The sequence below is a fragment of the Sinohyriopsis cumingii genome, unplaced genomic scaffold (assembly GCF_028554795.1).
Source record: "Sinohyriopsis cumingii isolate HCF-2022 unplaced genomic scaffold, ASM2855479v2 utg001406l, whole genome shotgun sequence".
NCBI lineage: Eukaryota > Metazoa > Mollusca > Bivalvia > Unionida > Unionidae > Sinohyriopsis > Sinohyriopsis cumingii.
This window is the reverse complement of record NW_028315995.1, coordinates 73,716-91,554: the sequence shown is the minus strand read 5'-3', so window position 1 is coordinate 91,554 and position 17,839 is coordinate 73,716. Positions and strand designations below refer to the sequence as shown.

The 17,839-nt window shown below is 37.1% G+C and overlaps 1 protein-coding gene across 1 annotated transcript; it reads right to left on the bottom strand.

Annotated features, from left to right (window-relative positions):
• Window positions 1–2,597: 2,597 nt before the first annotated feature.
• LOC149772524 (uncharacterized) lies at window positions 2,598–15,191 on the bottom strand (the record flags this gene model as incomplete). The annotated part of the gene is made up of 2 exons (XM_089947675.1): window positions 15,084–15,191; window positions 2,598–2,705 (listed from the first exon to the last, which is right to left on the bottom strand). Coding segments are annotated over exons 1-2 (216 nt in total), but the record flags the coding sequence as incomplete, so codon positions are not given.
• Window positions 15,192–17,839: the final 2,648 nt, after the last annotated feature.

Sequence of the window (17,839 nt, the reverse complement as noted above, 5' to 3'; positions counted from 1 at the left end):
GCTAATGGAATGATGCTCTAGAACCAGATGATCCACATTCACACACAAACTATTATGGCATAAATGGGATGCATCAAGCTCTTTTGGTATAGTCAGACTTCTCAACTTCACCATCAGTGCCAGTCTGTGAACATGTTTTTTCTTCCATGTGTTTGTCACGGGATCCTTATATGACAATAGGCCATATAATCCATTGGCTGTTACATTTCCTGTCCATATTTTACAAACACTATTATGTGCTTTTACAGAATTCAATGAAATTTTTGCCGACAGGCTTTGAAAAAAATCGTCCATTGCAACTTCTATATGGTGTAGGAATACATTGCTGCTAATAATAATGAGTGTCATCTCCAACAGATACAATTTCTGTGAATTTATAGGGAAAAATTTATTTTTAAATTTGTAATATTTTACAATTAATTTTAAAAAGAATTAATTAAATTTTTTAAATTTAAATTATATTTTCTGATTGCTACAGTCAATATACACAAGGTGTGAATATCTCAAGTGTCTATCGTTAATAATAAAAATTTTATAGCAATTTAAAGTTGAATCAATGCTGCCCTGATAGGACATAGGACACAATTAATTTTACTATATGTTCTCTACGTTTGTTTCTCAGTACTGACCTTTCCACCGTGTGACAATCAATACAAATCATATGTTAATCTAAAATACCTTCAAAGATGACTTCACGGTGAAATTCTCATCAAAGGTTGACCCTCTCGTTTTTTAGATGCTGGATTGTCAACATAGCAGCATGTAAACAGAACACAGATTTCACTTCCGGATCATCACCAAGGCCTTATTACTCACTGTGCACTGTCGCCGAAATACACACAGACAACAACACCCTGAGCTCATATTCTCAAGAATAAACAGTTACCTTTAAATCCCTACCAAAAATGAATAAATAAAACTCTTCTATCACCACCAGAATGAAAGAGGAAAGAAATGTTCTAAAAATAAACTAGAACTACATTTGTGGGTACTGAACTGGAAGTATTAACTGTAACCCGATTCCACAAGATGACGGTGTTATGTCCACTCTACTTAGAGTCACGTAAGAAACTATAAATCAATGAATGAATTGACTAAGCTCCTTGCACTTTTTATCACAGTAAAGGCTTCCATTATTTAAATCGGTAGGGGGTACAAACAAACGGGTTTGTCTTATTATAGGATATTGAAAAATCAAAACCCCACATTTATTCACAATGGAAAAAGTGTATTGACACGAGCATATTGACCGGATGCTAATACCAGTTTGAAATCATAGGTGGCTGAGGTATGCTAAATGCTGAAAAACTCAATAGCCTGAAGGAAAAACAAATCACATCAAGTAAGAAAAGTTCCTCAGTTTACTCTTTTGATACGTTCTGACATCGGACCATGATACTAAATTATAGACAGGGTAAGTAACTTCCAAACTCATGTAGATACATATGACTCTACGACACCTTCCTTCATTAACTTGACAGCGGTGGATACTGAGATAAGTTTCAAATTACCAGTCACTCGAATCAAGTCTTGGAATCTAGTTCAATGAAAGAATTACATACGTGTTTGCAAATATCTATTTAAAGGACAATATTGAATAAGGGCCATTTTCTGCCCCCGTTTTTATGGGGGAAAAAATTCTTGTAAATATCACAACTCTGTGTCTTATTGTATTATTCGATGTATAAATCACCCTATTCTGCATTTTGTACAAGACCATTTGAGCCAAACACTAAATAAAGAACTTCCAGGCGATCTTTTAATGGAAACCCAATTATATCTTCCATTTGCCTATTTGCGCTTTGCTTTAGATGACGAGTACAAAGAACGTGTGTGCTACCAGGCAAACAGCGTTTTATAGAGGTTTTGAATGCCAATTCCTCATCTGTGCCGATAGTCAGTAACTGGAGCTGGTTGTCTGTCAAGTTGTCAGCGACGTCATGGAGGAATGCAGAATATGCCTTGGTGCTTGAGTTGGTATGGATGAAAGTTGGGCCGAACACAATCGGATGATCATCTGTAGATGTCTTTATAACGGATAAGTCTTTGAAAACTGTCGGAGTCACGTGAAAACAACCAAGGTTATAGGTCTTGTCCATTCCAAGAACGCTACCGCCTTCAATACAGCAGAACCTCTTAATGTCTGTGATCTGTTGTTCGTTGTAAAGAGTCACGACTGGGTGTTGTAAGCCATTCATATGTTTCACAGTTTGGACGAATTTGCTTGTTTTGGTCATTTCTTAAACGCAAACAATATAGTCGGCGATGTTCCCTGATTTGGATGGGCTGTGCTGTGTTCTTGCTATTGAATGTTTAATATTTCGGCGTTGTTTCTCGCCTCTTGGTTGCTGGTAATCGTCATTTCTTTCAGAATGTACCATTCTCTCTACTTCCTTCACCCCTTTGTGCTCTAGTTCGTTTGTTAATCTTTCTCTAACGTAAGGCTTGGTTCTAATGTATATGACGTTTTGCGACGGATGTTTCACGGATGCATGATATGTTCGGGACGAGAATTTTCCAATGTATTCGGCAAGCGCGATGTTGGTGGCAATATCAGATAGGAGATTATCAGCTTTCTGGAACCACGTTATCCGCCACTTGAACTGATCAGGTCCTGACGGAGAGCTCTTTAGGGTTTGGTAAATTCTGTGAACGTGTATGATCTCATCTGCTAATGGTTGTTGTTGTAATGGCTCGTAGATACGCTTTTTGTTGACGTTTCTTTCGACGCAGTAAACATCTTGCCGTTTAACAATCATCAAGAGAGTGCCATTTCTTTCAATAAATGTTGTGGATGGTGATGCACACTTGGCCCAAGCGCCACAGTCGTCCCAGAACTCAGACCTTTTTCCCGAAGTACATTTCATGATGTTGTCGACGTTAGTGATAATAAAATACATGCCGTCTTTTCTTCCAGATGGGATCTCTTGTAGAACAAACTTTGGATCTTTCATCACGTCCATGACAGATTTGAGATCCATGAACTTCTTTAAAGGACTTGGCACGAATTCATCAAGGTATAATTCATCGTCTTTTTCAGAATTAGTTGCACTGATGTCTGTTTGTGAACTGAGTATTTGTTCAAAGTTTATGTCAGGAACATGAGCATCTAGTGATTTTCTTCCTGTTTTTTTGGGAGATGACTCTTCCTGTATTGTAGATAAATTTGGAACGTACGTGCAATCGTCATTTAATTCATAATCATACATTTGCTGTGAGCGCGTATCCCTCTGATTGTCTTCTATTTCTGAAGTTGATTGGGATGGTGGAATCTGAATGTCTTCCATAGCAGGCTCCTCCAACCATGTTGTAGATCCCAACTGATTTTCACGGATACTTTCATTTTGAGTCTTTTCCGCCATTTTTGAGGATTTGGGTGAGGCATTGATCGCAATATATTCCAATGTCAACTCTACGCACTCGGATGTTTGAGTCAGTGATACCAGGGGTACAAAGTGGTTGGGAATCCACAGTGCTTTTCTTTTCTTGATGAAGCCGTTCTTGTTTGCAGTATTTGTGTTTATCCACATGATGGTTATGATTGGTTTCTCTGGATCACAGAACATCGGTGTAAATACACAATTCAGTTTGACAAAGCTATAATCCTTCGACCCATTCACTGCAGGCTACACGGATTCTACTTTCAAATTTAACAAATTTGATAAGGCCATCATATAAAAAACTGATACAGGCTTTCCAAGAGTTGGACATTCCAGACATTCATCGTGAAAGTCAGGCGAGCACAGCAAAAAGCCTGAATACATGGGATGTTTCTGAATTTTGTCTTTGTTTAGGACAAGTTTGATACTGCATCTGTAACGGAGTTCTATACTTTTTGATTCGTTGCCGACGAGGTAGGTGGAAGAGGAGTTGAACAAGGAGTCTCCGTCACCAGTAATGTAAAAAGCAGTTTTTGAAGACATATGGTAAGCCGCCACGATGGTATTTGAGCCTGGATCCTGTCTGATACCTTCAAAGTTTGTATGGACTGTGGTGTCTAAATCAGTGTTCTTTATAAAGAGATGTTCTCTTTCAGCAGCTCCTGTCAAGGACTTTATACCTTCCCTAGTGCTCTGAAAGTAAACAAAATCATATATACTCAACAACATCATCAGCATCATTATTGAAATCATCATCATCGTCATCAGCATCGACCACTCCGATGGCTTCAGTGGTTAGAGCTCAGTTTTCTTGTTCCCCATATAATCTGGTGAAATGTGTTACGAACGTCGGACTACCCATTAATAAACATGTATATCGATATTGCCCTCTGTGTTGAAATAAACAATATATCATATATATTTATCTACGTTTACATAAATGAATTAAATCATGTGATCTCTACCCAAACTTGTCCTTCACTTGTAATTCTAATCGGTTACATTGATCAGGAAGCTCAGCTGAATACGAATGGTACTGAATTTTTTAAGCTCAGTGTGTACATGATAGGATTGTAAACTGTTATCACTTACCTTCTATTTTGAGAAAGAAATATGCAATTGTATCCATTTTTCTCTAGGATGAAGGTAATACTCATATGAGTTCATAATTTTTCGTCACCAGTGTGATGAAACTGTTCATCATCAATGTTGAATCTTTGTATAATTTATTGTGAAATAATTGCTATTTTTGTCGTTTGAAATCGGGCTCTGTTTTTACTACTGTGTGTATTGGGCACTCGGCTTTCCACTAGGAGGCGCTCAGTTTAATCTTTCAGAATTCTTCCATATTTAGTCATATTCGTGAAAACTTTGTCATGAATTTCCCGAGTGTGTTCCCAAGACCTATAAATAGGGGTGATATCCGCCGTTTTGGCAATTGTGATTCAACTGGACTTCAGTAAAGATCTCAAGACCAAGCAAACAGAACAAATGTCTCTAGTCATCTCAGCAGATAATTTAAAACAAGGTAGACCAATTACTATCGACTCATTAAATTTAGTACTCATAATGACAACTATAAGGTTTCTCTGAAATTGTTTCAACGTCTATTTCCTCGTTATAACAGATACAATTTCCCACTGAGGGATTTAGCTAACGACACTGTCACTGTGTCGTCTTCAACGTAGCCATCTGCTATCCACTGGATATTTAGTATGGGCATTATTGAATTTCCACCGCAATTACATGTATCATTTTGAAATCACAAATTCCATCCATTTTGTAGTAGTTGTGTCATTAAGACACGTTTGTTGTTACAAAACGACACAGGGCCCAGAGTGGCCGAGTGGTCTAAAGTGCACTCCATTACGGATCACTACCATCTCACCTCTGTCTGCGTGGGTTCGAGTCTAGGATTCGGCCAATGTGGGTATGTGAGAAAGCTTGCCAGTAACTTCTCGTAGGTCAGTGGTTTTTCCCGGGTTCTTACTCCACCATGAATACTGGCCGCCATGCATGGCCTATCGTGTGCTGAAAAATGGAGTTAAACCCAACAACAACAACAACAACAACAACAAAACAACACACAGTGTCGCATTCAACTCAAGCGACAAACTACTAACATCCTGTTCCAGACTGTGTGGCTCAAGACGACAAACTGTGACGCAGCCAACCCATGCGACACACTATGGACATCCGGTTCCAGACTGTGTCACTCAAAACGACAAACTGTCTCAGCCAACAAATGGACATAGTACACAAATAATTTTACTGTATGTTCTCTACATTTGTTTCTCAGTACTGACCTTTCCACTGTGTGACAATCAATGCAAATCATAGGTTAATCTAAAAGATGACTTCATGGTGAAGTTCTTGTCAAAGGTTGACCTGCTCTTTTTTAGATGCTGGACTGTCAACATAGCAGCATGTAAACAGAACACAAATTTCACTTCCAGATCATCACCAAGGCCTTATTACTCACTGTGCACTGTCGCCAAAATACACACAGACAACAACACCCTGAGCTCATATTATCAAGAATAAACAGTTACCTTTAAATCCCTACCAAAAATGCATAAATAAAACTCTTCTATAACCACCAAAATGAGAGAGGAAAAAATGTTCTAAAAATAGACAAGAACTACATTCGTGGGTACTGAACTGGAAGTATTAATTGTAACCCGATTCCTGTCATGACAGGCCCCATGTTTTACGCCAATTTTAGTCAAGCTTTTATATTTGCATGCTATACCTATTTCAACCTTTTACATGAAGTCTTTTTAAATTTCTTTGCAAACAAAACATGTGACACCTGTCAGAAAGTATGTAGTGCTGGTGGTCCACAGGGTGCAAGTTCTGGTCCAAGTGCTCTTGAGAAACCAAAACTAAATTTGCTATATCTTCCTTAATTATAGAAATTTTTCAATGCAGTAAAAACCTAATTGTAATACAAGATGAGTCCTGTCTGAAAATATGTTTGAAAATTACAAATATTGATACAGTAAATTTTAATGGCAAATTAAATAAACATTTAAATTTTAAAAACTACATTTTATTGAAAACTTAAATTTTCATACAAGTTTTAAAACACAGTTTGACAAATTTTAGACAGAAAAGTTGACTAATGAATGGTATTTAAAACAAATGGTATTTTGGGTCTGTACAACTGATATCATTTTTCCCAGGGGTAGTGAAGCAACATAGCTCATAGTGATTTTGGCAGCAAACTGCAATATGTCTGTCCAGATGCATATAGGTGTACACACTAAAGAAACAATGACAGGTACTATGTTCGACATTTATTGTATCAGGTACTTAGGCAGTTGTTTCCACAACTAATAGCACATTCAGATTTAAAGTTCTGATGAGACCACTACCATGTATTATAGCAAAAATGCATTCCATTTCAATGTCGATAACTACAAAAGGTGGCAATGGGATAGGAAAATAGTTTCTAGGGAGGCTCTACCTTACTGAAAAATAGTGCTGATCTCTCTCATGAAGACCTAAGCCATGTCTTTGAGTTGCTATATATCAGTGTGGTGATATGAACTAATCTTGGTCACTTATGGCAGTACACTGCACATGCCCTTATGAAACCTTGCTATTACCACCAGACTACTGGAGAGCTTCCAAGCTGATTTAACTCTAACACTTTGTTCCAGATACCAGGCTAGACCTGAAAAGATACAATATGTTTCACTTAATTCTAGAAAATAGTAAGATCTATGTAAATGAAGTTAAAATGTGTTACATATGGTGATTTCAAAATAACATTAAGGTTGCAAGCATGGGGAAAATATTAAACTTGACAGAGTGACACTCAGAAATGTGAAACAATGGCCATGTATTAAAGTGATAAATTCATCCTAAAAATATATATGAGTTTTCTAGAAGCATGTTTAGCCATTTACAAGTTAAATAACTAATCAGGTAGACTATGTATCATAAAGTTTAAGGCAATGTTGGGGCGGTGAGGTTTGATCATTGGTGCAAACATTAGTACATACCAGTATCCAGGAAAGTCAAGTGACAATGTACTAAATTAGAATATATTACTACATGCAAACTTATTCATGAGGGAAATAACAATTTTGGATGTTGCAAGTGAATACAACCAAATGTGGTCACACAGATCAACTAGAGGTACCAATAAATCCTATATCATCAACAAAATGTGAAATTCTGATCCCCAAAACATGTAAACAAGGATGGAAATTTGCATATGTGGGACATATACAATGTACTTGTTAAGATCAAATGTGCAAACATAATTCAAATGATCTGTTTGAACATTTATAGTGTATTTTTAAGAGTGTTGGTTACCAATTATTAAGCTTATTGATTCAATGGAATCAGATATCAGCTGATGCTTCAATACCGCACTCTGTCAAAGTACTAAATTTAAATATGTTACCATACATAGGCATATTCATGATGAAAATAACATTTTCAGTGCACACAGCCAGAAATGTGCCTTACAGATTCACTATAGGTACAATGTCAGCCTATATGATATACTGAATGTGAAGTTTTGATCCCAAACATTCTAAACTGGATGGATATTTGTTCATGTGGAACATGTAACCATGTTAAGATCAGTTGTACAAAGTTAAATTCAAATAATCCGTTTGAATATTTCTTATGTAATCTTTAGGGTGTCAGATAACAAATATTATTAGTAATTAATAATGCATAAAGCAAGATGGATCATTAGAATTCCCATAACATCATATAGGCCACAATGCTGCACTACACCAATCAATATCTTAACCAAACTGAACAATAAAATGGAATGCATTTTGTGTTCAACTTTATCATTTTGCTGTTTTCTTACATCCAAGGGTAAATATACCTGGGGAAAGCATATTTTATCCCTTTGACCTGTATTTCATTCTCAGACAGTTTAAAATGATTTAGTAGAGAACTTGAGTAGGTTCTAGAATAAAGTTGTAATCACTATCCTCTCACTAAATACCATATAACTATGTTTATAAACAATTACTGAAGGCTATACAAGCAAATGCATGTTACTCAGGAAGGGACCCCATCATAAACACATAAATTAACTGCTTGGACCCCTAATAAATAGTCTGAAATACCAATACAAATTATAATTTTGTCTTCATGTATTTTAAATGAAGGTCTCAGTTTGACTTACAAATATATTTTCTCTGAAAAATGTGTCAAATATTCAACAATGGAGCTTGTATATGGTGTAGGAATATATACATGCTGATAACATTTACTATCATTCCAAAAAATATTATATATGTGCGATTTAGGAGGAAATTTTACTTTATTTAAAAAATTTAAAATTTTATTCAAATTTTTAAAATAAAAGTTAACTTTTTATGTTTAATTTCATTCTTATATTTTCAAGTCAATATACATAACATATTCAACTTTCATGTGTCTATCATTAATAATAAAGATTTTATACCAATTTAAACTTTACTCCAATACTGCTCTGACAGGACATAGAACACAATTAATTTTACTATATGTTCTCTACATTTGTTTCTCAGTACTGACCTTTCCACTGAGTGACAATCAATACAAATCATATGTTAATCTAAAATACCTTCAAAGATGACTTCACAGTGAAGTTCTCATCAAAGGATGACCTGCTCTTTTTTTAGATGCTGGACTGTCAACATAGCAGCATGTAAACAGAACACAAATTTCACTTCCGGATCATCACCAAGGCCTTATTACTCACTGTGCATTGTCGCCGAAATACACACAGACAACAACACCCTGAGCTCATATTATCAAGAATAAACAGTTACCTTTAAATCCCTACCAAAAATGCATAAATAAAACTCTTCTATCACCACCAAAATGAGAGAGGAAAAAATGTTCTAAAAATAGACTAGAACTACATTCGTGGGTACTGAACTGGAAGTATTAATTGTGAACCGATTCCTGACAGGGTTAGACAATTTCACCCCCATGGACAAAACTTCAATCCGTATCAAATCAATGTCTCTTAAATACTGCTGCAAAGTTTTAAGGAATTTCATCCATGAATAGGACAGTTACAGGCTTTTAGCTGACACCACTGTAACACAAGCACAAGCCAATTCCAAATGGCCGAATTTCAAAAATGCATAAAACTTAAAGTTTAATTGTGATTTTGCTAATCAAAATAAACACTTCAAATAAACTGTAATTAGTTTTTAGTTCTAACACCAATCTGGAAATTACTAGAAATTAAACTTGACTGTTGAACTTTCTTAGAAAATTCAATTTTAAAAAATGATACATATTTTGATATGAAAATTTAAATTTAACTTAAATTTTAATGAAAATTTAAAACCTGAAGTTGACAAATTTTGTTCTATGGCAAAGTCTCTCCATTGCTTTGTCATAAACATTAATGGTGTTCCTTATCAGGTGTGAAGCAATTAAACCAGAGCTTGTCAATGAAAGGTAACACCTGAAATCTGGTAGCATCTAAATACGCAAGCTAGGTCTAACCAAGTACATGACATCATTTCCACCCATGAAGGGGAGGAGTCTTCAGATGTTAGGCTTCCAGTAGTATTGAAGAGTTGGTGAAGTTCTCTGAAACCAAGCTAGCAAGCTTCTCCTAGTTATATAAGTGAGAGAGAGAGGATGATTCTTGTATTTTACATGCAGTTATTGTAACTGAAACCATGAAAGGGTACAAGAAGAGGAAGACAACTTTTTTTAAACCTGGATATATTCCACATAACAAAGGAGTCGCATATCTGACTGATGACACTCTACCAAGTTCCAGTGCTGCATCTGTTCCAGTGACCAGAAGAACTGATGCAGACAAGTTCTCTCTCATAGCAGTAACAAAGCCAACAAATGGGGGTCTCAAGTCAGTTCAGGCACCAGACTGTAATGGCACATCTGGGTCTGCAAAAATTCTACGACCATCATCCAAAGCAAAACTGGACCTGAAAGAGACAAATCTGAATGAGCACGATGGGACATGTACGATCTGTATGAAAAAAAATGTTGAAATGTGGAATTATATCATTCATCGCCATGGCAATCAAGTCAACATATGTGGCAGACCAGAGTTCCAAATTGCTAATGAAATAAAATGGAGACTTGCTTGGAAGCATACTATGATGTGTAAAAACTGCAGCTTTAAGTCACCAGAGTATAAGTTGTATGATGAGACAAAAATAAATAAACCTGGGCCAAATCCTGCTGCTGTAAATATGATGTTTCAAGCTGGACTACAAGATACACCAATAGGCAACACCAGGGCTAGATACTTGCTTGCAGCCACAAGCTATTGGAATTGCCTGCGAAACTGTTACAGAGAAGCAATACATTGTGGGAACTACAATAGAAACAAGCTGTGTTGGAGTGGAGCATGGCTGAAGGGGAAATGTTTTGATGTGAAATGTCCAGGAGGCCATGTTGACTGTACAGCAAATCTGTCACCAGTTGCACCACATTCAGAGTATGAAATGGCAAGAGAAATGGGAAATAAGCTTGTGCTGCAAAAGATTCTCATTAGACATGCAACAACAGATGGAGATGCACAGGTTGCTGCTGGCTTCCAAAATGCTTACACCATTCTGCATCCAATGTGGAAAGTAGAAAGACTGTCGGATCCCATCCATTTGGGTTGTTTACAGTTCAAATGGTGTAATTCTGCGATATTTAGTGAAAACATGTTTCCAGGAATAAGAACAAGAGAAGGAAAGAGGCTCAAACAGAAAATTGTCAGCCAAGACATTAAAGCACGTTGCGGTTTAATCTTCAAGCAAATGATGGAGGACAATAGTGGTGATGTTACAAAAATTAAATGTCAGCTTCCCCATGTATTGGATGCCACTCTGCGCTGTTATTCAGGGGTCTGCTCCAAATGCCGGCATTATTCAAAGGTCTGTGGGGGAGGAAGTACTAACAGCTGATGGATGCGATCAGCATACCTGGTGGGCCCTCATCAAATGACTCATCTCAACATGACAGAAAATGATAAAAACATCCTGCTAGAAGTTCTGAAAATGAAAGTCTCCTGTGATGTTGTAGAAAGACTGCGACTGAACACAAACACACAGAAATGTGAGGCAGTGAACAGATCAATCAGTGTTTCATTACCTAAAAATGTGCACTATTCCAGAAACTTTGAGGCAAGAGTGCATTCAACAATATACAGACTCAATAACAGCCTGGGATCATCACTGAAAATAAAAGTGACACACTTGGGAGGTAAACTTTCAACAAGGACTCTGAGATCACTGGAGACAATGGATAAAGACCGCACTTACCATCAGTTGAATCAAAAGCATCCCCAAACCAGGAAACATATTCTAGCAAGGCGAGGAAATATGATACAGGCCCATCTGAGGTACAGGACACAGCAAGGCAATAGGAAGTCTGACTACTGCAAAGGACTGCTAGATACCAAGGGCGATCACTCCTATGCAAAGGTTTAGCAGGAGTCAATGGACACTGCAGACAGAAAAAGTTATCTTAATTCCATGTGCAAAATGAAAGTGCTCAAAGACACCATGAAGAACACATTGTACAGAAGGGAAAACTGTAGTGGGGAAATCCGTAGGTAACACAACGCATGTTATGTGCAGTTATGTTACTTACTACCACCTGATGAGACCTATGGAGAGGTCGAAACAGTTTTCTCTGAATATGAAGACACAAATAAAGAAATTAAAAAACAAAATAAATAAAGATTAAAAAAATCAAAATTAAAATAACATGACATGACAAGACATGACTTAGTAGACTAGCTGAATGAATGAATGAAATGAAGGAAGAAAGGGAGGAATGTATTTAAGAAAGCACTGTCATACCAGCATGGTCTACTAAAATAAAGACCACACTTTCCTTTCTCCTTGTTACTCAACACAGCCATCCATCCTTCCATCCATCCTTCCTTCCGTGCCAGACATAAATTGATATGGATGTGGGTGGGTGTAAAGGATATATCATGATACCTGAATTTATTCCATATTACAATTTCAGCTTTATCATGCAGTCTGGATAGTTCACCATGGCCAATGCAGTGACCATAACCTTTGCAATTCTGCCTATTATTGCTAATGGAATGATGCTCTAGAACCAGATGATCCACATTCACACACAAACTATTATGGCATAAATGGGATGCATCAAGCTCTTTTGGTATAGTCAGACTTCTCAACTTCACCATCAGTGCCAGTCTGTGAACATGTTTTTTCTTCCATGTGTTTGTCACGGGATCCTTATATGACAATAGGCCATATAATCCATTGGCTGTTACATTTCCTGTCCATATTTTACAAACACTATTATGTGCTTTTACAGAATTCAATGAAATTTTTGCCGACAGGCTTTGAAAAAAATCGTCCATTGCAACTTCTATATGGTGTAGGAATACATTGCTGCTAATAATAATGAGTGTCATCTCCAACAGATACAATTTCTGTGAATTTATAGGGAAAAATTTATTTTTAAATTTGTAATATTTTACAATTAATTTTAAAAAGAATTAATTAAATTTTTTAAATTTAAATTATATTTTCTGATTGCTACAGTCAATATACACAAGGTGTGAATATCTCAAGTGTCTATCGTTAATAATAAAAATTTTATAGCAATTTAAAGTTGAATCAATGCTGCCCTGATAGGACATAGGACACAATTAATTTTACTATATGTTCTCTACGTTTGTTTCTCAGTACTGACCTTTCCACCGTGTGACAATCAATACAAATCATATGTTAATCTAAAATACCTTCAAAGATGACTTCACGGTGAAATTCTCATCAAAGGTTGACCCTCTCGTTTTTTAGATGCTGGATTGTCAACATAGCAGCATGTAAACAGAACACAGATTTCACTTCCGGATCATCACCAAGGCCTTATTACTCACTGTGCACTGTCGCCGAAATACACACAGACAACAACACCCTGAGCTCATATTCTCAAGAATAAACAGTTACCTTTAAATCCCTACCAAAAATGAATAAATAAAACTCTTCTATCACCACCAGAATGAAAGAGGAAAGAAATGTTCTAAAAATAAACTAGAACTACATTTGTGGGTACTGAACTGGAAGTATTAACTGTAACCCGATTCCACAAGATGACGGTGTTATGTCCACTCTACTTAGAGTCACGTAAGAAACTATAAATCAATGAATGAATTGACTAAGCTCCTTGCACTTTTTATCACAGTAAAGGCTTCCATTATTTAAATCGGTAGGGGGTACAAACAAACGGGTTTGTCTTATTATAGGATATTGAAAAATCAAAACCCCACATTTATTCACAATGGAAAAAGTGTATTGACACGAGCATATTGACCGGATGCTAATACCAGTTTGAAATCATAGGTGGCTGAGGTATGCTAAATGCTGAAAAACTCAATAGCCTGAAGGAAAAACAAATCACATCAAGTAAGAAAAGTTCCTCAGTTTACTCTTTTGATACGTTCTGACATCGGACCATGATACTAAATTATAGACAGGGTAAGTAACTTCCAAACTCATGTAGATACATATGACTCTACGACACCTTCCTTCATTAACTTGACAGCGGTGGATACTGAGATAAGTTTCAAATTACCAGTCACTCGAATCAAGTCTTGGAATCTAGTTCAATGAAAGAATTACATACGTGTTTGCAAATATCTATTTAAAGGACAATATTGAATAAGGGCCATTTTCTGCCCCCGTTTTTATGGGGGAAAAAATTCTTGTAAATATCACAACTCTGTGTCTTATTGTATTATTCGATGTATAAATCACCCTATTCTGCATTTTGTACAAGACCATTTGAGCCAAACACTAAATAAAGAACTTCCAGGCGATCTTTTAATGGAAACCCAATTATATCTTCCATTTGCCTATTTGCGCTTTGCTTTAGATGACGAGTACAAAGAACGTGTGTGCTACCAGGCAAACAGCGTTTTATAGAGGTTTTGAATGCCAATTCCTCATCTGTGCCGATAGTCAGTAACTGGAGCTGGTTGTCTGTCAAGTTGTCAGCGACGTCATGGAGGAATGCAGAATATGCCTTGGTGCTTGAGTTGGTATGGATGAAAGTTGGGCCGAACACAATCGGATGATCATCTGTAGATGTCTTTATAACGGATAAGTCTTTGAAAACTGTCGGAGTCACGTGAAAACAACCAAGGTTATAGGTCTTGTCCATTCCAAGAACGCTACCGCCTTCAATACAGCAGAACCTCTTAATGTCTGTGATCTGTTGTTCGTTGTAAAGAGTCACGACTGGGTGTTGTAAGCCATTCATATGTTTCACAGTTTGGACGAATTTGCTTGTTTTGGTCATTTCTTAAACGCAAACAATATAGTCGGCGATGTTCCCTGATTTGGATGGGCTGTGCTGTGTTCTTGCTATTGAATGTTTAATATTTCGGCGTTGTTTCTCGCCTCTTGGTTGCTGGTAATCGTCATTTCTTTCAGAATGTACCATTCTCTCTACTTCCTTCACCCCTTTGTGCTCTAGTTCGTTTGTTAATCTTTCTCTAACGTAAGGCTTGGTTCTAATGTATATGACGTTTTGCGACGGATGTTTCACGGATGCATGATATGTTCGGGACGAGAATTTTCCAATGTATTCGGCAAGCGCGATGTTGGTGGCAATATCAGATAGGAGATTATCAGCTTTCTGGAACCACGTTATCCGCCACTTGAACTGATCAGGTCCTGACGGAGAGCTCTTTAGGGTTTGGTAAATTCTGTGAACGTGTATGATCTCATCTGCTAATGGTTGTTGTTGTAATGGCTCGTAGATACGCTTTTTGTTGACGTTTCTTTCGACGCAGTAAACATCTTGCCGTTTAACAATCATCAAGAGAGTGCCATTTCTTTCAATAAATGTTGTGGATGGTGATGCACACTTGGCCCAAGCGCCACAGTCGTCCCAGAACTCAGACCTTTTTCCCGAAGTACATTTCATGATGTTGTCGACGTTAGTGATAATAAAATACATGCCGTCTTTTCTTCCAGATGGGATCTCTTGTAGAACAAACTTTGGATCTTTCATCACGTCCATGACAGATTTGAGATCCATGAACTTCTTTAAAGGACTTGGCACGAATTCATCAAGGTATAATTCATCGTCTTTTTCAGAATTAGTTGCACTGATGTCTGTTTGTGAACTGAGTATTTGTTCAAAGTTTATGTCAGGAACATGAGCATCTAGTGATTTTCTTCCTGTTTTTTTGGGAGATGACTCTTCCTGTATTGTAGATAAATTTGGAACGTACGTGCAATCGTCATTTAATTCATAATCATACATTTGCTGTGAGCGCGTATCCCTCTGATTGTCTTCTATTTCTGAAGTTGATTGGGATGGTGGAATCTGAATGTCTTCCATAGCAGGCTCCTCCAACCATGTTGTAGATCCCAACTGATTTTCACGGATACTTTCATTTTGAGTCTTTTCCGCCATTTTTGAGGATTTGGGTGAGGCATTGATCGCAATATATTCCAATGTCAACTCTACGCACTCGGATGTTTGAGTCAGTGATACCAGGGGTACAAAGTGGTTGGGAATCCACAGTGCTTTTCTTTTCTTGATGAAGCCGTTCTTGTTTGCAGTATTTGTGTTTATCCACATGATGGTTATGATTGGTTTCTCTGGATCACAGAACATCGGTGTAAATACACAATTCAGTTTGACAAAGCTATAATCCTTCGACCCATTCACTGCAGGCTACACGGATTCTACTTTCAAATTTAACAAATTTGATAAGGCCATCATATAAAAAACTGATACAGGCTTTCCAAGAGTTGGACATTCCAGACATTCATCGTGAAAGTCAGGCGAGCACAGCAAAAAGCCTGAATACATGGGATGTTTCTGAATTTTGTCTTTGTTTAGGACAAGTTTGATACTGCATCTGTAACGGAGTTCTATACTTTTTGATTCGTTGCCGACGAGGTAGGTGGAAGAGGAGTTGAACAAGGAGTCTCCGTCACCAGTAATGTAAAAAGCAGTTTTTGAAGACATATGGTAAGCCGCCACGATGGTATTTGAGCCTGGATCCTGTCTGATACCTTCAAAGTTTGTATGGACTGTGGTGTCTAAATCAGTGTTCTTTATAAAGAGATGTTCTCTTTCAGCAGCTCCTGTCAAGGACTTTATACCTTCCCTAGTGCTCTGAAAGTAAACAAAATCATATATACTCAACAACATCATCAGCATCATTATTGAAATCATCATCATCGTCATCAGCATCGACCACTCCGATGGCTTCAGTGGTTAGAGCTCAGTTTTCTTGTTCCCCATATAATCTGGTGAAATGTGTTACGAACGTCGGACTACCCATTAATAAACATGTATATCGATATTGCCCTCTGTGTTGAAATAAACAATATATCATATATATTTATCTACGTTTACATAAATGAATTAAATCATGTGATCTCTACCCAAACTTGTCCTTCACTTGTAATTCTAATCGGTTACATTGATCAGGAAGCTCAGCTGAATACGAATGGTACTGAATTTTTTAAGCTCAGTGTGTACATGATAGGATTGTAAACTGTTATCACTTACCTTCTATTTTGAGAAAGAAATATGCAATTGTATCCATTTTTCTCTAGGATGAAGGTAATACTCATATGAGTTCATAATTTTTCGTCACCAGTGTGATGAAACTGTTCATCATCAATGTTGAATCTTTGTATAATTTATTGTGAAATAATTGCTATTTTTGTCGTTTGAAATCGGGCTCTGTTTTTACTACTGTGTGTATTGGGCACTCGGCTTTCCACTAGGAGGCGCTCAGTTTAATCTTTCAGAATTCTTCCATATTTAGTCATATTCGTGAAAACTTTGTCATGAATTTCCCGAGTGTGTTCCCAAGACCTATAAATAGGGGTGATATCCGCCGTTTTGGCAATTGTGATTCAACTGGACTTCAGTAAAGATCTCAAGACCAAGCAAACAGAACAAATGTCTCTAGTCATCTCAGCAGATAATTTAAAACAAGGTAGACCAATTACTATCGACTCATTAAATTTAGTACTCATAATGACAACTATAAGGTTTCTCTGAAATTGTTTCAACGTCTATTTCCTCGTTATAACAGATACAATTTCCCACTGAGGGATTTAGCTAACGACACTGTCACTGTGTCGTCTTCAACGTAGCCATCTGCTATCCACTGGATATTTAGTATGGGCATTATTGAATTTCCACCGCAATTACATGTATCATTTTGAAATCACAAATTCCATCCATTTTGTAGTAGTTGTGTCATTAAGACACGTTTGTTGTTACAAAACGACACAGGGCCCAGAGTGGCCGAGTGGTCTAAAGTGCACTCCATTACGGATCACTACCATCTCACCTCTGTCTGCGTGGGTTCGAGTCTAGGATTCGGCCAATGTGGGTATGTGAGAAAGCTTGCCAGTAACTTCTCGTAGGTCAGTGGTTTTTCCCGGGTTCTTACTCCACCATGAATACTGGCCGCCATGCATGGCCTATCG